This window comes from Pipistrellus hanaki, assembly GCF_964339955.1.
Source record: "Pipistrellus hanaki genome assembly, chromosome: Y".
Classification (NCBI taxonomy): Eukaryota; Metazoa; Chordata; class Mammalia; order Chiroptera; family Vespertilionidae; genus Pipistrellus; species Pipistrellus hanaki.
This window is the reverse complement of record NC_140525.1, coordinates 4,895,130-4,918,033: the sequence shown is the minus strand read 5'-3', so window position 1 is coordinate 4,918,033 and position 22,904 is coordinate 4,895,130. Positions and strand designations below refer to the sequence as shown.

The window sequence follows — 22,904 nt, the reverse complement described above, 5'->3', positions numbered from 1 at the left end:
AGGACATAAAAATATTTTGTACAGTGCACAATATGTCTCTTAAGCTAAATATTAAGAGTTCAAACTTTTTAAATTTTTAAAGTTTGTAAAATAAAATTTACATTAAGTTAATTTATTGAAGAGAACATAAAATAGCCCTGACTGGTTTGGCTCAGTGGATAGAGCATTGGCCTGCGGACTGAAAGTCCCAGGTTCGATTCCGGTCAAGGGCATGTACGTTGGTTGCGAGCATATTCCCAGTAGGAGGAGTGCAGGAGGCAGCTGATCGACATTTCTAACACTCTATCCCTCTCTCTTCCTCTCTGTAAAAAATCAATAAAATATATATTAAAAAAATAAAAATAAAAAAATTATCCACTCCTTTTGACCCATGGTTCTCAGTGTACAGTGTTTATAAAGTCGATGATAGTATACAGTAGTATGCTAAGCCTTCACATTTATTCACCACCCACTCCCTGGCTCACTCAGAGCTACTCCAGGCTTGCGTTTTCATTCATGGTAAGAACCCTGTACAAGTGTACCGTTTTCTTTTGCTTCCTTTATTTCCTGAATTTTTATATGTTTAGAACGATACATATTTAGCATTGTGTTTCAGTATTCATGGTATACAGGTCATGTAGGAGCAATAGGCTATAATGTGGCCCAGGTGTGTAGTAGGTTATACTATTTTTTTATAGTATAAATGCACTCTAGTGTTTACACATTGATCGTTATTGTTACAGTGTTCCTTTATTATTATATAGGATACAGTTTGCAGTTCAATATTTACTATTAAGTGGTTCATGTTTATGGTGTTTGGTTTTATGGTTATTGGAGCATGATATAAAGTGATACATAGTTCTTACATATCTTTTAAATACACTATTTCATTTACTCCTTAAAATAACACTGGGTGTATGAAAACCAGTTTTTACATTTATACAGAAGACAAAATCAGGAGGAGGGAACCTTTTTTCTGCTAAGGGCCTTTTGGATATTTATAACATCACTAGAAGCCCAGGGCTTGCTGCCCTGTTCGCAGCTCCTCCTTCCTGTTGCGCTACCACCAAAGGACCCAGACCTGCCGCACCACCTCTGTGGTACCCAGAGTCCCTCCTGCCGCAGGACCCATCAGTACAACTCCTGGTGACCCTTGTTTGGTCATTATGGTATTACAGTCTGATGCTTTTTATAATACAGACTAAAGGCCCACTGCATGAAATTCATGCACGGGGGTTTTGTCTCTCAGCTCAGCCTGCCCCCTCTCCAATCTGGATCCCTTGGGGGATTTCCAACTGCCCATTTAGGTCTGATCCAGTAGGATTGGGCATTCAGACATCCCTCTCACAATCAAGGACTGCTGGCTCCCAACTGTTCACCTTCCTAATTGCACCTAACCGCTTCTGCCTCCCAACCTGATCACCCCTAATTCACCTGCCAGCCTGATTGATGCTTAACTGCTCCCCTGCCAGCCTGTTTTCCCCTAAGTGTCCTCCCCTGCAGGCCTGGTCACCCCTAAGTGCCCTCCCCTGCAGGCCTGGTCCCGCCCAACTGCTCTCCCCTTCAGTCCTAGGTCCCCCCTCCCCTCCCCAGTTGCTCTTACCTGCTAGCCTGGTTGCCCCCAACTTCCCTTCTCTGACAGACTGGTCACATCTAAGTGCCATTTCCTGCAGGCTTAATTGCCCCCAACTGCCCTCCCTTGTATGCCTGGCCCCTCCCATTTGCCCTCCCTGCTGGCCTGATCACTCCCAACTGCCCTCCCTTGCAGGCCTGGTCCCTCCCATCTGCCCTCCCCTGCTGGACATCTTCTGGCGGCCATCTGTGTCCACATGGGGTGGCCATCTTTGACCACATGGGGGCAGCCATTTTATGTGTTTGAGTGATGGTCAATTTGCATATTACTTTTATTAGCTAGGATTCTCAGCCTATACAAAATTATCCACTTTAAAAATAAGCCTGCTACATTAGGTCAAACATTTCGTTAACGCACCCCTAATGTTTTGTCAGTGCCAAACCAAATGATTTACAGGCCTTCACAACCACAGGGTAGCAATCCTACCCCTACAATAGATACTCACTTTAGGATTATAGTTTTTGTCAATGGGACCCTTACTTGAATATAAACAGTTTTAAATAACTTGAACATGTAATTAAAATGTGAAGTATAACATTTTGATTCAGATGAAACATTTTGATTTATTTTAAGTTCTGACACCAATGAGTTGAATGCAACTAATTAAATATATAAAGTAAACCTATGATGACACAAAAAAATTAATGTTATATTACCTATATGACTTTATATGAAGGTTGTCATGAAAGCATATCAATAAAAATACAGACTAATCAAATAGTTCTGTACTTCAGTGACACATTATTAGGGGGGAAATGGAGAGTTCTTTTTCACAGTGTCTGTGGTAGTGATCATTTCTTACCAATATTTGTTGGCACAACAGAGCTGCCAGTGGACAGAACCACGTTCATGTTCTGAGAAACTTTTTTTCTTTTTATCTCAGGTTGTGAAGCACTTACTGAGTGGGAATATCTACCACCTGTTGGCCCTCGCCCACCAAAAGGATTTGTGGGTCTCAAAAATGCTGGTGCTACTTGTTACATGAATTCTGTGATCCAGCAGCTATACATGATTCCTTCCATCAGGAACAGTATTCTTGCAATTGAAGGCACAGGTAGTGATATAGATGATGATATGTTCAATGACGAAAAGCAGGACAATGAGGTAAATTTTAATTATAAATTCTGGATTTTGTGTGTTTTAATATCTTTTTTTTTCCCTCTTTGAATATTTCAGCTCATCAGATTTTTTTGAACTGCATTTGCTGATAGGATTATGGTTTTTGAGATATGGGACCCTTATTTGAATATACTGAACAGTTTTAAATAACTTGAACAGTTTTAATTAACTTGAACATGTAATATCAATCCAAAGAATCTTTGAGAACCTTTGGCATATCATAGTGTTTATTATCTAATAGAATTTAAACTGCAATTGGTAATCTTTATCACAGCTTTTCTGTTTATTTCTTACATAACAGTTGATAAAATCATGTTTTATTTGCCAGAATTTAGTTTGATGTTTTAAGTTATAAAATGTTCTTTTTTTCCTAAATATGTTCATTTTTCTTCTATATTTTTATTGATTTCAGAAAGTAAGGGAGAGAGAGAAAAAAATCAATAATGAAAGAGAGCCCAGTCAGTATGGCTCAGTGGTTGAGCATCAACCTGTGAACCAGAAGATCAGGTTTCAATACCAGGTCAGGTCATATGTCTGGGATGCAAGACTCAGTCACCAGTGTGGGATGTGCAGGAGGCAAACGAACAATGACCTTCTCATCATTGATGTTTATATCTCTCTTCCTCTCCCTTTCTAAAATTAATTTTTAAAAAAAAAAATAATGAGAGAAAATCATTGATCATCTGCCTCCTGCACAATTGGGGACACAGCCCTCAACCCAGGCAAATTCCTTACCTGGAGTCAAACCATTACCTTCTAGTTCATAGGCGAACACTTAACCCTGTGCCACCACTGCTGGGCAGTACGTTTTTTAATTATTTTTTAATTAGGTTATATTTTCATTCTTTTAATGTTTTAAAGCAGAGGTGAGAGTGTCCCTCCTATGGGTCATATAAGACACACAAAATCATTTGGACTAGCCCTACCAAAGCAGTAGTAATGGATGAGTTAATTAAATGTTTGACCTAATTATAGCATTTAATTTAACTCTTTAAGTTGATCATTTTTAATAGCCCAAGAATTATGCTATAATTACCCAAATGGCCCTTGGTAGAAAGATTTCCCCACCCCTGTTTCAAAGTATATTTCAATTCTACCTTTTTTTGATTTATGATCTGTTGATTTTTATGATACTTTATGTTTTTCTCTGGTAAAGAAACAGACTTTTTTTTCACTCTTTTAAATAATGCTGTATGGTCTCATTAACAGTATTAATTAACAATAATAGTTATTCAGGCCATCAATCCAAAGTATCTAATCCTATATAATAAAAGAGAATTGACCAAACAGCAGAACGACTGACCACTCACTATAATGTTCTCTGACCACCATGGGGCAGACACTCAACACAGAGGCTGCCCCCTGGTGATCAGTGTGCTCCCACAGGAGAAGTGCCGCTCAACTAAAAGTTGGACTCACAGGGAGCAGACCTAAGCCAGCAGGCAGATATTTCCTAAGCCTTAGGGGTCCCGGACTGAGAGAGGGCAAAGACCAGGCTGAGGGTATCTCCTTCTTCCCCCCAACGCTCAAATGTTGTGCAGTAGGCCTATAGTATAGTACATGAAGAATGTGTTATTTCTACAAGAAGAAATTGAATCCTAGAAAGGCTAGGTGATTTATTTCCCCAGTATTACATATTGCAAAACATTCCTTTGTCACTAATTCAATCTACACACCTCTAATTCTTTCATATTATACAATCTTAAATAAATGTTCAGTATTACACTTTTATCATCTTTGTATAATAACTCACCTGTGAAATAGTAGGTATAAACTCTAACATAAAGTGAAAGTTATGTGCTATAGATATCAAAACATAAAATAATGCAAATCTTTTATTCACTATTTGTCTCTATTTATTTCACTGAACTCTTTAAGTTATATTAAGTAACTATCATACTCGAAACTGGTTTGGCTCAGTGGATAGAGTATCGGTCTGCGGACTGAAAAGTCCCAGGTTCAATTCCGGTAAAGGGCATGTACCTCGGTTGCGGGCACATCCCCAGTAGGGGGTGTGCACGAGGCAGCTGATCAATGATTCTCTCTCATCAATGTTTCTAACTCTCTATCTCTCTCTCTTCCTCTCTGTAAAAAATCAATAAAATATTTATATTTTTTTTAAAAAGATACCTCTATAAATAAATAAATAAATAAATAAATAAATAAATAATATCTTTATCAATAATGTTTTTGGTCTCTAGAGTAATGTTGATCCCCGAGATGATGTATTTGGATATTCTCATCAATTTGAATACAAACCAGCAGTAAGTAAGACAAAAGACAGGAAAGAGTACAATATTGGTGTCCTAAGACACCTACAGGTCATCTTTGGTCATTTAGCTGCTTCCCAGTTACAGTACTATGTGCCCAGAGGATTTTGGAAACAGTTCAGGTAAGTTATGAGTGGATAATTTTGGTTTTATGAAAACTCAATATACTAATTTTAAACTTTCAAAATATATTAGAATATACACTGAGTGGCCAGATTATGATGATCTCTGAATGCATAATAACCTGGCCACTCAGTGTATTTGTATCTCAAATGGATACCAGAAGTATTTTGGACTTTTGCTGAAGATCAACTACAATTGCCCTGAGCTTTCTATCAGCCAGTGCAAAAGGGAAAACTGATCAGGGGCACAATTTATAATATCTTTGATATCAAATAAATGAGGTATTCAAGAGAGGTACTCTGAGTGGCCAGATTATATACATTCAGAGATCATAATTACATGGCCATTCTATGTATATACTTTGGTATATATATTTGGTAGCATTTTGTTTTTCTAAGTTTTTTCTTTATCATTGCCTCAATAGGAGGGAATATAAATGATCAGAATCTGGATTTTGCTAATTGCATTTCTGTGCTATTTTTAGTATTTACTGTTTTCCTTTGTTCCTGTATATTTTAGGATTGCAGATCATATGGTCTGTCATAAGTATTCAGCTCTGCTATTATAACAACAAATCAACCATAGATAATATGTAAATTATGGAGTGTGGCTCTTTTAATAAAACTTTGTTCATGGACACAGAAAGTTGAATTTTATATCATTTTTACATATCATGGAATACTTTTTTTTTTTCAATCATTTAAATATATATAAAACTTTATGCCCTAACCAGTTTGGCTCAGAGGATAGAGTGTTGACCTGTGACTCAAGAGTCTCAAGTTCTATTTTGGTCAAGGGCATGTACCTTGTTTGCGGCACATACCCAGTGGGGAGTGTGCAGGAGGCAGCTGGTCGATGTTTCTCTCTCATTGATGTTTCTACCTCTCTGTCCTCTCCCTTCCTCTCTGCAAAAAATCAATAAAATATATTTTAGAAAATAAATACATAAAAAATAAAACTTTCTACCTGACCTAGTGGATATGTTTGTATTATAATACTATAATACAACTGAATCAAAAATGAAAAAGGAGGAAGAAAGAGAGAGAGGGAAAGGGAAGGAGGGAGGGAAGAAAGAAGGAAGGAATAAATGAGGGAGGAAGAGAAAGGGAGGAAAGGAGAGAGAAATTAAGGGTATTGAAAGATGGGTTTGAATATGACATCCTAACATTAGTAAATTTGGTGTTTCCCATTTTGAGGGGGGTTTCTTTAATCCTCATCCACCCGAGCATATCTTCCTATTGATATTTTTTAGAGAGAGTGGAAGGGAGGGGGAGAGACATTGGTATGTGCAACCCAAATACATGCCCTTGACCAGAATCAAATCCTACTAACTCTTAATTATGGTGAGAGCAGGTCAACAGGGGGCATCATTGAGGGATTAGTGAGGGGGCAGTTGGAGGTGAGCACACTGACACTGGGAACAGTTGAGGTAATCAGACTGTCAGGGGGCAGCATTTGCGGACAAGCAGGCTGGTGGCAGGGGGGAGTTGGAAGCGAGCAGGCCAGCAGGCAGAGTGCTTATGGGCAATCAGGCAGAGAGGTAGTGAGCGGTTAGGAGCCAGCAGTTCCAGATTGCGAGAGGGATATTGACTGCCAGTTTAGGTCCTTTTCCTGTAAACAAGCAGTAGGTCATCCTTTGAGGTTCCCAGATTGAAAAGGGTGCAAGCCATGCTGAGGGACACCCCTCCCAGTGCACAAGTCTAAGGTGACTAGACATCCCACTTTTTGTGAGACAGTCCTGATTTTTAACAATTTGTCCTGTGACCTTTGGCATTTTTAAAAAGTCCCAATTTTTAGAAAGATTCCAAAAATCTGGACTTTTTAAAAATACCACAGGACAAATTGTTAAAAATCGGACCGTCCTGCCAAAAGTGGGACTTCTGGTCAGCTTACACTAGTCCTATGTAATAAAAGCCCATTATAAAGTATCTGGTCATCCATTCAACCAATCAAAGTGTGATATGCTAATGACATGCTAAGGCCACTCTACCACTCGCTATGACGTGCACTGACCACAAGGGGGCAGGCACTCCAACCTGTAGATTAGCTTGCAACTGGGGTCTGGCCAATCAGGATTGCAAGATAGAGCAGACATGCCCTGGAGCCCTCACAGGGTTGGTCCCTCGCTGTCTAGCTAACCTCCCAAGTCACTCCCCAGCTCTGATCGTGCATTGTGGGGTCCCTCAGCCTGATCTGTGCCCTCTTATAATCCATGACCTCTCGGGGATGTCACAGAACCAGTTTTGGCCTTATCCTTCAGGCCAGGTCGAGGGATCCCACTAGTTCACGAATCTATGCACAGGTCCTCTAGTTTTTAATATGCTCTTCCATTGTATTTATGATTGCCACCCAATACATAGAACATATTGGTTTGTTTCCACTTCTTTTATGAAGGGATAAACACTTAACTTTTGCCCTAGCCATTTTGAATCCGGGAATACAGCGTCAGCTCCTCAACTGAAGGGTCCCAAGTTTGATTCTGTTTAAGGACATATACCTCAGATGCAGGTTCCCCAGCCGTGGTATGAGTGTGTGCAGGAAATATCCAGTCAATGTGCCTCTCTCCCAGTGTTTCTGTCTCTCCTTTTCCCTTCCAATCTCTCTAAAAATCAATGGAAAAAATATCCTCAGGTGAAGAGTAACTGGGGGGGGGGGGGGGGGGAAAGACTCAGCTTTCATTTCTGTTAATTTTTGTTTCTGTTATGAAAAAGACATATATTCTGCAATAGTTTTGTACTTGTTTTGTCTTACTTTCTCCTTAGGCTTTGGGGTGAACCTATTAATCTTCGTGAACAACATGATGCCTTAGAATTTTTTAATTCTTTGGTGGATAGTTTAGATGAAGCTCTAAAAGCTTTAGGATATCCAGCTATCCTAAGTCAAGTCCTAGGAGGTTCCTTTGCTGATCAGAAGATTTGCCAAGGCTGCCCACATAGGTAATTGCTATTTAATGTTTTTAATATATCCTTCCTGAAGGCTTTAAAAAAAATAATGTAAATTAAATCTTCATTAGTACTTATATATAGAAACAGTGCATGCCAGTTACTACTAAATGTCTACAATTGTGAATGAGTTATATTCTGTGTTATACTGAAATATTGTATATACATCCTACAGGCCCAGTGCACGACATTCATGCACTCAGGAGAGGGGAAGGTTCTTCAGCTTGACCCGCATCCTTTTGCAGTCCTGGAGTCCTGAGAGAACAGTCCTTCCGCTTAGGCCTGTGGGGTCATAGTCAAACATTCTTAGCACTGCCACTGAGGCAGGCCGTTATTCACCCCAGCCATGAGCCCAGTTTGTGGCTGAGCAGCACTCCCAGTGGTGGTCAATGCCCGGTCATTCTGCCTTTTGGTTGATTTGCATATTATTTTTATTATATAGGATATTTTATTTTCAGTAAATTTTTATTCTTACTATAGTAAATATTTGAGTAAATAATTGAGGAGTAATAGAAACAGTTGATAAATAGTTGTAGACTTTTTTGGTTTGTTTTTGTTAATCCTCACTTGAAGATATTTTTTTAATTGATTTATAGTGAGAGTGTAAGGGAAGGGAAGAGACATTAAGAGAAACATGGATGTGAGAGAGATCCATCAGTTTGGTTGCTTCCTGCATGTGTTCCATCCAAATGGGACCAGGGATTGAGCCTATAACCAAGCTACATGTCCTTGAAAACCCTTCAGTTCTCCCACCTTCACTATAACCACAGAGCTAAACTATCTAGGGCAAGAGTTGTATGCTTTTTCTTGTCTATGACGTTCTGTCATATCTGGGGACATGAAATGCCAGTTTCCATAAATCTATTTATTACTTAAGACACTTGTTTATCATGTTATATTTAAAATAATAATTGAAATATCTTAAATATAATAACTTGTGAAGCTCACTGGCTGGTCTGGATCGCTATTTCCTATAGAAATTAAAAAGATGCCCTTTAAATTATCATCAGCTTATGGCCCAGTGCACAGATTTGCACACATTGAAAGGAAATTAATTAAAAGAAATATTTTAAAATAGCTATTTGCCCTTTCTCTGTAAAAGAAGTGCCAGCTAAATTCATGATGGACAATGACAGATTGAGATGCATTTGTGTGATTGGTGCCAACAAGATAGATAGATAGATAGATAGATAGATAGATAGATAGATAGATAGATAATGCATGCTTGAGGCAACGTTTATTTTTTAAATGCCAGTGCGCATCATATGTGTTGGCCAGTCAGTCAGATAGATGGTTGGTTACTTAGCCTTTTATATATATAGACTAGTGGCCTGGTGCACGAAATTTGTGCATGGGGTATTCCCTCAACCCAGCCTGCACCCTCTCCAATAGGGGACCCCTTGTGGGATGTCCAACTGCCTGTTTAGTCCTGATTCCTGTGGAATCTGGACTAAACTGGCAGTTCGATATCCCTCTCACAATCTGGGACCACTGGTTTCTAACTGCTCACCTGCCTACCTGCTTGGTCACCCCTAACTGCCTCTGCCTGATTGCCCCTAACATCTGTGCCTGCCTGCCTGTTGGCTCTAATTGCTTCTGCCTGCCTTCATGATTGCCCTCCCCTGTCAACCTGATCTCACCCCTAACTTGCTTTCCCTGCCAGCCTGATTCGCTCCTAACTGCTCTCCCTGTTGGCCTAATCATCCCTAATTGCCTCTCCTGCCTGATCACCCCTGACTGCACTCCCCAGCTGGCCTGATCTCGTTCCCAAGTTCCCTCCCCTGCCAGCCTGATGGCCCTTAACTGCCTCTGCCTCAGCCCCTACTATCATGGCTTTGTCCAAAAGATGGTCAATTGACTCTAATTAGCATATTACCCTTTTATTAGTATAGATAGATTATATAGGATAGCATTGCTTAAATGGGAGTGAAAAATCTTTTTCAACAGGAGGAAATGCTCTTGGCAGACAAAAATATATAATCCCTATATCTGGATTGATAGCCAGCTATATGCACTATATTGCCAAATCGGTCCTTAAGAAATTGAACCGAAACCTGAGCCTAAACCCTAGCTCTTACCCTAATCTTAACCCTAAAACTAGCCCTAACCCTAACCCTGACCCTAAACCCTTAAAAAATAATTTAAAAAAATGTGAACTACTTCCTTACACCAAACAGCTATTGCCCTTTAAAACACCTCCTCAGCCCCCAGCCTGCACAGTTCACCCAGATTTGGTTCTGATTGGTCGGTGTTTATGCCAGTCAGCATCAAAAGCTCTGCCTCCTGCCGAAACTGGTTTGGCTCAGTGGATAGAGCGTCAGCAGTATAGTGCATATGACTGGCTATTGTCCAGATTTAGGAATTACGTATGTATTTTTTTCTGCCAACAGCATCTCCTCCTGTTGAAAAAGGCTTTCCCCGACCCCTATTAATGCAATCCTATCCTATGTGATCTATTGTATATATACTAATAAAAGTGAAATATGCTAATTAGACTGGGTCGAGTGGACACCAGACTTCCAGACAAAGCCATTATGGTAGGGGCCAAGACAGAATCAGTTAGGGGCAATCAGGCTGGCAGGGGAGGGCAGTTGGGGACAAGATCAGGCTGACAGGGGAGGGCATTTGAGGTCAAGGTCAGGGCAGCAGTGGAGGGCAATTAGGGGTGATCAGACAGACAGGCAGAGAGGTTATGGGCAATCAGGCAGGCAGAGGTGTTAACGGAAATCAGACACACCGACAGGCAGAGGCAGTTAGGGGCTATCAGGTAGGCAGACAAGTGAACAGTTATGAGCCAGTGGTCCCATGTTGCAAGAAAGATGTTCGACTGTCAGACATACCCCGAGGGGTCCCCAATTATAGAGGGGGGAGGCTGAGCTAAGGAAACGTCCTCTCCCACTCCACCACAATGCACTAATTGCATGCACCAGGCCATTAGTTTTATATAAATGAGAAATTTTATCATGTCATTCTTTCCATAATGCCATTCCTTTGAAAGTTGGGGAGATACTTAATCACCTGGCTTGACAACTTTCAATTCTTAGAAAAAGACATTTTACATTAAATAGACAATAAAAAGTATGCAATTTTTTATCACCTGTTGCTATTACTCCTCAATTATTTACTCAAATTGAATGTTTCAACTAAACTAGTTTTAATTATTGTTAGAGTAGAGGCCCAGCACGTGAAATCATGCAAAACCCAGACCCTCTGCACCAGTGGAACCCATAGTGCACCTCCTGGTGTCCCATAGTAATGGCACTATAGTCACTGGTCTTTTAAAACATAGATACTTTATGGCTGTTTAAGAGTCCAAAGTATTTTTTATGTTGTAGAAAATTGTTTTAATAGAGCATTCTATATTTTAGGAGAAATTGTCAATTCCATTTATTTTCTAAGATATTTTTTATTCTCTGTGGACTGACTTCTGTCTACAGAGAATAAAAAATATCTTAGAAAACAAATGGAATTGACAATTTCCATTATAAACCATCCATAAAAACTTTTATTTGTATATGTCCTAAGTGCTTATAGACACAAGCAGTAGACCTTCCCCACACACCATGCATGACTATAAAAAATAATGTTTTTCCTAAGTGGCAGCCCTGACCAACTTTAAAATCATTTTTCATGAGAATTTTCACCTGAAAGTATTCAAGAACACTCAAATTGTAACATAATTATTCTTAAAATATTCATTGCAAATTGGTTTGTTAAATTCAAAATATAGCGTGTGGGGATAGTTTCTGTTTTGGACACATTGCAGTTAACTGGTTAAGTAAAAATTTCTAAAGTGAAGATTATGGCTCAAACAACATCTGTATTAATGAACTATGCATATATACATATAAATTCTTCTGTTAATGTATTCCTGCCTCTCTCTTACCCCTTCCATCTGAAATTCCTCAACCTATTCCATGCTTCTATGTCTCTGGATTTACTTTTTTCATTAGATTTTACATATAAATTAGAATATGTGAGACTTGTCATTCTCTGAATGACTTATTTCACTTAATGTAATAATCGCCAGGCCCCTCTGTTATCTCAAAGGGTAAAAAAGAAATATTTTTTAGTATTCCATTGTGTAAATGAACCACACTTTTGTAACCTGCTCACCTGTTGAGGGTAATTTAGCTGTTTCCAGATCTTAGCTACTATTATATAAAGTGCACTATGAACAGAAGGGGTGTTCTGATTTGGTGTTTTAGAAATGGGGTCACTGGGTCAAATGGCATTTCCATTTTTAACTTTTTGAGAAAATTTCATACTGTTTACCACAGTATCTGTGCAATCTGCATTCCCAACAGCAGTGCATTAGGGTTCCCTTTTTTCCACATCCTCAGTAGTATGGTGAGATGAAGTCCTGGCGAGGAGTTAGGAGTACAGTGGACATGTTCAACAATAAAGATAAATTTAAAATAAATTATATATAAAAACATCCTATCAAATAAAAGAATAATATGCAAATTAATCATCACTCCACTATACCCAACAGCCCATTGAGTGAGTATGCAAATTAACCCCAACCAGGATGGCTGCGGCCACAGAGAGCAGGAGGGAGGCTTGGGTTTCCAAGGCGATGGAGGAAGCTAAGCTTTTGGCACACCCTACCTGGCCGAGGCCTCCACTCAAAGGTACAAAGTTTCAATTATAGAAGATTTATAAATTCTAACAGAAATGGCAGCAGCCACTTACCTGGAAGGGCAGGAGGCTAGGGTTGCCCCAATCAATAGAGGAAGCCAAGCTTCTGCAGTCCTGGCGGGTTCAGGCCTTCACTCCAGGCTACATGGTTTCAATTGTAGAAGATAAATTAATTCCAGATACCAGGGCCTATGCTTGTGTAGCTTGGGGTATGGATTGTTTGCAAACCACTACAGGGTCCCCACCCAGGCCACCCCATGCCCAAAGGAACCCCTACCCTGGTCCAGGACACCCTTCAGGGCAAACCAGGTTGCCCCCACTCATGCACAAGCCCTCTATCCTAACTAATCAAAGAGTAATATGCAAATTGACCATCACTTCAACACACAAGATGGCTGTCCCCATGTGGTCAAAGATTCTGCCCCTGTTTGGACCACCACAACATGGCCAGCAGGGGAGGGCAGTTAGTAGGCACCAGGCCTGCAGGGGAGGGCAATTGGGGCAATCAAGCCTGCAGGAGAGAGCAGTTAGGGGTGAACAGGCTGGCAGGGGAGCAGTCAATCAGGCTGGCAGGGGAGTAGTTTGGGGATGATCAGGCTGGCAGGCAGAAGCGGTTAGAGGCAATCAGGAAGGAAGGCAGGCAAGCAGTTGAGAACCAGCAGTCCTGGATTGTGAGAGGGATGTCCGATCCCGGGTCTAAACGGTCAGAGGGGTGCCAAATTGGAGAAGGTGCAGGCAGGGCTAAGATACACCCCCGCCCCCATGCATGAATTTTGTGCACCCGGCCTTTGGTAAATAAATAAATAGTATCCCCTTGTGTTTTAAATATGGTAGGCACTCTTGATATGTCTATTGCATGAATGGATTTAATTGTTGATTCTGTTTTCCACCTTCCATTATATGAGTTTATTAGTATATGTCAGAAATTTCTAAAAGTCTTTTGTAGGATATCACTTTAATTTGGAACGTTGACTTCATCCCACATCTATTCTTTTTTATTATTTTTATAATTTTTTTCAATAAATCTTTATTGTTCAGATTATTACAGTTCCTTCCCCCACCCCATAGCTCTCCTCTACCCTGTTCCCACCCCATCCTCAGCCCTTACCCACCCACCTCTCACTATCCTCATCCATAGGTGTACCATTTTTGTCCAGTCTCTTTCCACACATCCCATAACCATTCCTCCCCACCCCGAGAATTATCAGTCCACTCCCTTTCTGTGCCCCTGATTCTGTTATATTCACCAGTTTATTCTGTTCATAAGATTTTTTTATTCACTTGATTTTTAGATTCACTTGTTGATTGATATGTATTGGTTGTACATAATATTTATCTTTACCTTTTTCTTCTTTCTCTTCTTAAAAAATATCTTTCAGCATTTTGTATAATACTTGTTTGGTGGTAATGAACTCCTTTAACTTTTTCTTATCTGTTAAGCTCCTTATCTGACCTTCAATTCTATGATAGCTTTGCTGGGTAGAGTAATCTTGGTTGTAGGTTCTTGCTATTCATCACTTTGAGTATTTCTTGCCATTCCTGTCTGGCCTGCATAGTTTCTGTTTAGAAATCAGCTGACAATTGTATGGGTGCTCCTTTGTAGGTAACTGTTTTTCTCTTGCCACTTTGAATATTCTCTCTTTGTCTTTTGCCCTTGGCATTTAATTTTGATGTGTCTTGGTGTGGTCCTCTTTGGATTCCTCTTGTTTGGGGTTCTGTGTGCTTCCTGAATTTGTAAGTCTATTTCTTTCATTAGTTGGGGGAAGTTTTCAATCATTATTTCTTCAAATAGGTTTTCAGTGTCTTGCTCTCTTCTTCTGAGATCCCCATAATTCGGATGTTGGTAAGTTTTGAAGTTGTCCCAGAGGCTCCTTATACTATCTTCATATTTTTGGATTCTTTTTGCTTTTTGCTTTGCCGTTTGTGATTTTTGCTTTTTTGTATTTCAAATCTTTGGCTGGATTCTTGCAATCCTCTAGTCTGCTGTTGGATCTTTATATGTTATTTTTTTAATTTCAGTCAGGTATGTTTAATTTCTAGTTGGTCCTTTATCTTATTCTCAGTGTCTCATGAAATTTATCTACCTTTTCTAGAAAATTCTTGAAAAACCTTATAATTGTGGTTTTGAACTCTATATTCAGTTGTTTGCTTTCCTCCGTTTCTTTAATCTGTGATGTGTTTCTTTGTCTCTGATTCTTAGCTGCTTCCCTGACTTGATAGAGTGGCTTTTGTGCTAGATGTCCTATAAGGTCCAGTGCCTCATCCTCCTCAGTTACCTGAGGTGAACATTCTTGGTGCACCCCTTTGTGGGCTTTGTGCACAATCTTATTATAGTTAAGTCTTGATTGTGGTTAGGATCACTGGGAGGAATTGACCTCCAAGCCAGTTGGCTGTGAGAATCAGCTGTGTCTAAGCTGGGAGAACTTCAGTGCTGGAGACACCCTTATAAAGCAAGACTTGCTTCAGTGGGGCTTTAGTGCTCACTAAATCTGCCCCCTAAATGTGGTCCTTAGGGATCTGAGGAGTTGTAAACTGGATGGTCCCACTCTGACCACTGGGTACACTGGCTCTTGGATCTCCAAGGAGGTGCTAATTTTGCCTTTGCCTGGGGCTACCCAGCAGGAGCTATGGAGAGATCTACAGATTCCACTTCTTTGTTTGGGTTTTGGAGGTGCCCAGATGAAGACCAGCTGTGAAGCAATGCAAGCTGCTCGGGGGGCCTTGGGCTTCTTTTGGATGTTCTGGTCTCGCTGACTCAGCTGCAGTTTGTTAGGTAAGTTTAGAATTCAAAGGATCAGGCCATTCATATGCAAAAGCCTCTGCGCTCATCTTGGATGGGCGGAGTCTCAGGCCAATCAAACAGCAATGGCTACCCATCAGCCTTGCCCTAAGAGGCCTCTGGGTCTCATTGTCCTGCAGTAACCTCTGAGAGAAAACCACCCTCGAGTTTTGCCCACTGCCAGACAGTTCAGTTTCTCCCCATATCAGCCTGGGTGGCCAGAGTCTTGCCCAGAAATGAGTTCAGAGCAGTTGGGAGCTTTTGTCTCCCTTCCAATTGAGAAATCCAGCTGTGTACTCAGTTTCCAGCCCTCTCTCCACACTCCTCCCTACCTCTGCTGTCCACAGCTCCTGTGAATCTCAGTGTGCTTTTCTTTCCTTCTAGTTGTAGAATTTCCACTCAGCCAGCCTTCCTGTGGTTCTAGATGTTCGTTTTGTCTTTTAGATTTAGTTTTGAAATTGTGCAAGGCAGTTCAGATGTTTACTTATGCTGGCATCTTGGTTTCCCCCCCAAACATGTTTCTTCTTAACTAATTTTTTATGACTGTACAGCCAAGTAGCAGATGCATACATTGTGTTGGATCCTAATATCTAAGTGCTATAAGTATTAACTGCTATTTTTCCATTACAGAAATGATAACCTTTTCCTGAACTTTATGAATCCTTACATTTATCTTGCCAATAATTATTACTTAAACAGATAATTCAAGTTGCGGTATGAGAGAATATAAAGAACTTAAGCAATTAGGCCAAATAAGTCTTCTAATCACCATTCTGCCTGTAATAAACTGAACCATATTAATCTCTATGACATCAAACCCTCAACCCTGCCTCTGTTTCTTCATGAAGTAGGGTTGTATTCATAGTTCTCTTAGGTTTTTCATGAAGGCAAAGGAAATAGATAATGTGTGTAAAAAATCTAATACATTGACCAAAAAAAGATAACTGTAGAATATTAATAACACTGTGTTACTAATGCACCTGACATGATATAGTAAATATTGCAAATTTATTTTTCTTCAAATTCAAAAATAAAGATAATATTTAGAAACCAAAGTAGTAAGTCCTTTTGATCATTTTATTTTTTTTTACATTCATATTACTGATTACTTCTTAAATAATATCTTTAGATACGAGTGTGAAGAATCTTTTACAACTTTGAATGTAGATATTAGAAATCATCAAAACCTTCTTGATTCTTTGGAACAGTATATCAAAGGAGATTTATTGGAAGGTGCAAATGCATATCGTTGTGAAAAATGTGATAAAAAGGTGTGTATGGTTCAATTTTTAAAAATACATATAATTGCATTTAACAGAACTGGAATACATGAGAGTTGTTGGTGTCTAACCTAAAAATTTATCTTTGTGTCATCTCTGCTTTTTTATAGTGGTAGCAAAGAAGTAGTTAAGATGACAACTGATAAAAGAATTTGTCAGGGAAATAATATTGAGAGAAAATAATGCAGTGGAGTAGGAAAAACCATTACAGTTGGATAACTAATTTTAGAAATCTCTGCAGCTAAAAGTTGCACAGTTACTTTTCATTTTTCCCTTAATAAGTTGCCATTAACCAACTTCTACCTGAAGAGTTGATAGTAGGAAATATTTTTCCCTTTCTTATACTATTATTCTTCAAGTTTAGATGAACAGGATGCTAATTTTATTTGATTACATGAGATTTTTCAGTCACTTTTATTTTTAAAAACATCAGTTTGTGGAATGGAGTAATAACATGTCTTTGAAGATACATTTGATATGGCAAAGAATAAACACTTATTTTGACTAATCATGCTCTCTCAATGAGTATCTGCATTGATTTGACTTAAAATGTCATTTAGATTGTGGCATCTAAAAACATTTGTCCTGCTGCCCACAGCTCTAGACAATTTCTGGGACCACTACTTCTTATATAACCACTCATAAATCACATTTTATTTTTTTATAAAAATATTGGAGGCCCAATGCACCAAAATTTGTGCACTTGAGGGGGTCCCTCCTCCCAACCTCTTATGCTCTACTAGCCCTCAAGGGATATCCATCTGCTGGCTTAGGCCCTCTACCCTGTGGGATTGGGTCTGAGCTGGCAGTCAGACATCCCTTTGGCAACCTGGGAGCTGTTAGTCAGACATCCTTAGTGCTGCTGTGGAGGTGGTAGAGTCTCTGTCCGCTGTGTTCACAAGATATGAACCGGCTTTTGGCTGAATTGCACTCCTCCTGTGAAAGCGCACTGACCACCAGGGGTCATTTTCTGCATTAAGCATTTGCCCATTGGTGGTCATTGTGCTCCAGCAACCAGTCGTTCTCCTGTGTGGATCAATTTGCATATTACCCTTTTATTATATAGGACTAGATGCCTGGTTTATGAATTCGTGCACAGGTTGGATCTGGCTGTTTCTGCCCCCTGCAGGGTGCATCATAGTGATTGGAAAATTCTTATCACTTAGGGTTTTATATATGTAGATATATTTTTATTGATTTTAGAGAGGAAGGAGAAGGAAGAGAAACATCAATGATGAGAGAGAATCATTGATTGGCTGCCTCCTGTATTCCTCCCACTAGGGATGGAGTCTATAACCTGAGTATGTGCCTTTGACCAAGAATCAAACTGTGACTTCCTCATTCATAGATCAATGCTCAACCACTGAGCCACAGCAGCAGGGCATAAACCACATAGTTTATAGTAAGGACCTTGATAGCACTTTTTCCAGAACATAGGATTAAATGCATTAATATTTGTAGCACTAACATGTTATCAGGCCTCTAAATGTCATACATATTAGCTACTTTTATTATTTAATAGTATGTCTATTATTTTTTCAGTTATATTCTAATTAGCATAAAAATAAACATCAAGCCAAAACGGTTTGACTCAGTGGATGGAGCATTGGCTTACGGACTGAGGGGGTCTCAGGTTAAATTTTGGTCAGGGGCATATACCTTGGTTGCAGGCACATCCCTGATAAGTAATGTGTGGGAAGCCAGGTGATCAATGTTTCTAGCTCTCTATCCTTCTCCCTTCCTCTCTGTAAAAAAGCAATAAAATATATTTAAATAAAAAAATAAACATTAAGTGCATGATTGATCAGTAAGCAGTAGTAGTAAGTCAACTAGCTATCAGTTTCTCCATCTAATTTTTGTAATTTGCAACCAAATGAGAAGTTATTTACATATTTTTGTTTTCTGTGAACGTTGAAAAAGTCAGTAGTCTGATTGTATTATCATTTATTCACCTATTTGTAAATAAATTCAGATAGATCATAAGTTTTAATATGTCTTATTAAGTTGCTCTGTTGTATTTGATAAAAGAACATTATTTTTTTTTATTTATTGTAGGTTGATACAGTAAAGCGTTTGCTAATTAAGAAACTGCCTTCTGTTCTTGCTATCCAGTTAAAACGATTTGACTATGACTGGGAAAGGGAATGTGCAGTTAAATTCAATGATTATTTTGAATTTCCACGAGAGCTGGATATGGAACCTTACACAGTACCAGGTGTTTCCAAGCTCGAAGAAGATATTGTAAACACAGATAGTCAGCTAATACCACAGACTGTGCAGTCTGAAAGTGAGACATTAGAAAGCACAAAATACAGACTTGTAGGAGTGCTTGTACACAGTGGACAAGCAAGTGGTGGACATTATTATTCGTACATCATTAAAAGAAATGATGGTAAAGATGGTAAGAGAAATCGCTGGTACAAATTTGATGATGGAGATGTAACAGAATGTAAAATGGATGATGATGAAGAAATGAAAAATCAGTGTTTTGGTGGAGAGTACATGGGAGAAGTATTTGATCATATGATGAAGCGCATGTCATACAGGCGGCAGAAAAGGTGGTGGAATGCTTATATACTTTTTTATGAACGAATGGACACAAAAGACCAAGATGGTGAGATGATAAGATATATATCAGAGCTAACTATCACGAAACCTCATCAGATGATGTCATCAGCCATTGAGAGAAGTGTATGGAAACAAAATGTGCAATTCATTCATAACCGAATGCAGTACAGTTTAGAATATTTTCAGTTTATGAAAAAACTTCTTACATGTAATGGTATTTACTTAAGCCCTACTCCAGGTAAGTTTCTGGAATATAGCTTCTTATTAATAAGAATACTTTTTATTTCACTTTTTTTCTTTTTTTTAAAATATATTTTATTGATTTTGTACATGGGGGAAGGGAGAAAGATACAGAGTCAGAAACATCGATGAGAGAGAATCATCGATCAGCTGCCTCTTGCACACCCCCTACTGGGGATATGCCTGCATCCAAGGTACCTGCCCTTGACCGGTCTTGAACCCAGGACCCTTCAATCCCCAAGCCGACGCTCTATCCATTGAGCCAAACCGGTCTCGGCTTTGTTTCACTTTTCATTTCTTTATTAGGCATCTTTTTTTATATTTAGTGATGTGGTGTTTTTTTTTTTATTTGTTTGTTTTTTTAGTTTTTCCCATAAATTTATTAGCCTTTGTATCATTCCATTTTTCAAAAAAATATATTTTTATTGATTTTAGAGAGCAAGGTAGAAGGTGAGATAGATAAGAGAGAAGTACTGATCAGCTACCTCCTGCACAGCTCATATTGGTGATCTAGCCTGCAACCTAGGCGTATGCCTCAACTGGGAATTGAATCTTGACCTCCTGGTTCATTGGTCAATGCACAATCACTGAACCTCACTGGCCAATCTTAATGTGTCAGCATTAAAAATTTTTATAATTTTGAGTTTGAAGTCAAATTTTTAAGATGTCTATACCTTAGAATAGTGACATTCAGTATCTAGAAACAGAAGAGCTTTTACTTGTAAACAATTGTTTTGAATCAAACATTACATAGTTTGGTGAAGTGCTAAGATAACTAGGAAAGATTGCTTTTAGCTAAAATTTTGTAAACATGGAGCTTTTACTTAAACACATTTAAACAAATCTTTATGTGTGTTTTTTATTCAAGGACAAGATCAGTTGTTGCCTGAAGCAGAAGAAATCACCATGATTACTATTCAACTTGCTGCTAGATTCCTCTTTACCACTGGATTTCACACAAAGAAAATAGTCCGTGGCCCTGCCAGTGATTGGTATGTGGCATTGCCTTTTTTTTTTTTTTAATTGATTTTTAGAAACGGAAAGGGATCAATTTGTTGATTTGACTTATGCATTTATTGGTTGATTCTTGTATGTGCCCTGACTGTGTATCAAACCTATATGGTTGGTGCATTAGGACAATGCACTGAGCTGCCTACCTGGCTTTGCATTTTGTTCTTATTGTTACAGATGGTTTAATCATTATTATAGTGTTTTATTTTTCCCTAACCAAGAGAATCTAGCCAAGGGCACCTGGGGTTTCAGGTGACTGGGGGACTCTGGAGACAGGTGTGTAGAGTGGCCCTGTTCCTACTGCCCCTGCAGGGCTGAGGGAACTGGACACCACCATCTTTGAGAGTAGGGCAGTCAATTAGCGTATTTCCTCCTTATTGGCTGTGGGCACCTCAGCAATAGCTGAGGGGGCCAATTAGCATATTCATTCTTTATTAGATAGGATGGTGGACATTATAATACCTTATTCTAACAACTATTTTTTAAAATATATTTTTACTGATTTCAGAGAGGAAGATAGAGGGAAAAAGAGTTTCAAACATCAATAATTGGAGAGAATCATTGATTGGCTGCCTCCTGCATACCCCGTACTGGGGATCAAGCCCTCAACCTGGACATGTGCCTTGATGGGAACTGAACCTGGGACCTTTCAGTCCAAAGGATGATGCTCTATCTATTGAGCTAAACTGTCTAAGGCTTTATTTTTAGCACCTTTCAAATTGGAAGATCTTAAGGAGATAACCAGGATGAAGAAGAGTTTGATAATAGATTTGTATTCACCTACACAAGTTCTCATTTAATGCATTTTGTGACTAAGGTTAACTACAGCAAGTCACAGATGGATAGTTGTATTTCAATACAGAAGATCTTTCCTCTTTTTTTGCTTAATGAAAACTCATTGGGCCCTTTCCAGTGGATAGAGTATAGGCCTGCAAACTGAAAGGTCCCAGGTTCAATTCTGGTCAAGGACACATGGCCCAGGGTGTGGGCTCATTCACCAATGGGGGACTTGCAGGAGGAAGCCAATCAATGATGTTCTTTCTCATCATGGATGTTTCTATCTCTCTCTCCCTCTTCCTTCCTCTCTGAAATCAATAAAAATATATTTAGCCATAACCAGTTTGGCTCTGGATAGAGTGTCGGCCTATGGACTGAAGGGTTCCAGGTTCAATTCAGGTCAGGGTCATGCATGTACCTTGGTTGCAGCACATTCCCAGTCGAGGGTGTGCAGGAAGCAGCTGATCAATGTTTCTCTCTCATTGGTGTCCCTCTCTATTACTCGCCCTTCCTCTCTATAAAAAAAAAATCAGTAAAATATATATTTAATTTTAAACTCTTTGGTTCACTATGGTAATGAAAGCTCATAAGCTTCAGAATGAAAGCTCATAAGTAAAGATTTCTTTTTTTAAAATATTATTTTATTTATTTATTTATTTATTTATTTATTTATTTATTTTAGGTATGATGTTTTGTGTATTCTCCTTCGTCACAGCAAGAATGTACGATTTTGGTTTGCTCATAACGTCCTTTTTAATGTTTCAAATCGCTTCTCTGAATATCTTCTGGAGTGCCCTAGTGCAGAAGTAAGGGGTGCTTTTGCAAAACTTATAGTATTTATTGCACACTTCTCTTTGCAAGATGGACCTTGTCCTTCGTCTTTTTCTTCTCCGGGACCTGCTAGTCAGGTAATTGAAAGTATTTTTGTAATAATGAGATGCTTACAAGTAAATCCTGATTTCTGCAAGGTCATGTCAATAGTCACAGATATCTGCTTGATATATATACATTATTGAGTTCACTAAAAATTATTTCATAGTAATGAGTAATGATTATTGGGTAATTTAAAAAACATAGGGAAATTTCTTCTGCTTATTCTGTTACTTGTAGTTATGTATAAGTCTTCCGATTCTACTATATGTTCAGTTAAGTTTGACTTTTTAAAATATATTTATTTTTATTGATAGTATTACAGATATCTCCATTTTCCCTTCTTTCTCTCCTCTTCTCCTCCTCCTCCCATCCCCCCTGATTCTTCCCAGTACCAACTCATTTCTCTAGATCTCCACTACTCTATTGCCTGTGTCCATGCATATAAGTATATAAGTTCTTTGGTTTATCTCTTCTCATCTCCCCACCCCACATCAAGGTATGTCAGTCACTTATTTGTGGTATCTAATGAACAAAGTGAATTGACCAACAAATAAGATCTGAAGCATGAAGGCATGGAACAAGATTGACTTTTTAATGGATAAATATAAATTCTTTGTTAGTTAACCTTTTTGTAGTAAAAATAATATGCACATGATTTGTTTTGGATTT

General features: G+C 38.9%; 1 protein-coding gene across 6 annotated transcripts in view; it reads left to right on the top strand.

Moving 5' to 3' along the window:
• The window catches only part of LOC311615834 (ubiquitin carboxyl-terminal hydrolase 9X-like), a 206,135-nt gene that overhangs the window by 169,432 nt on the left and 13,799 nt on the right, over window positions 1–22,904 (top strand). For all 6 annotated transcript variants that reach the window (XM_084871268.1, XM_084871269.1, XM_084871265.1 and 3 more), the window contains 7 exons: window positions 2,496–2,716; window positions 4,933–5,123; window positions 7,887–8,060; window positions 16,616–16,757; window positions 18,822–19,572; window positions 20,443–20,566; window positions 22,045–22,270. In XM_084871268.1, the coding sequence (XP_084727394.1) occupies window positions 2,496–2,716; window positions 4,933–5,123; window positions 7,887–8,060; window positions 16,616–16,757; window positions 18,822–19,572; window positions 20,443–20,566; window positions 22,045–22,270 (1,829 nt within the window). The remainder of the gene's footprint in view (window positions 1–2,495; window positions 2,717–4,932; window positions 5,124–7,886; window positions 8,061–16,615; window positions 16,758–18,821; window positions 19,573–20,442; window positions 20,567–22,044; window positions 22,271–22,904) is intronic.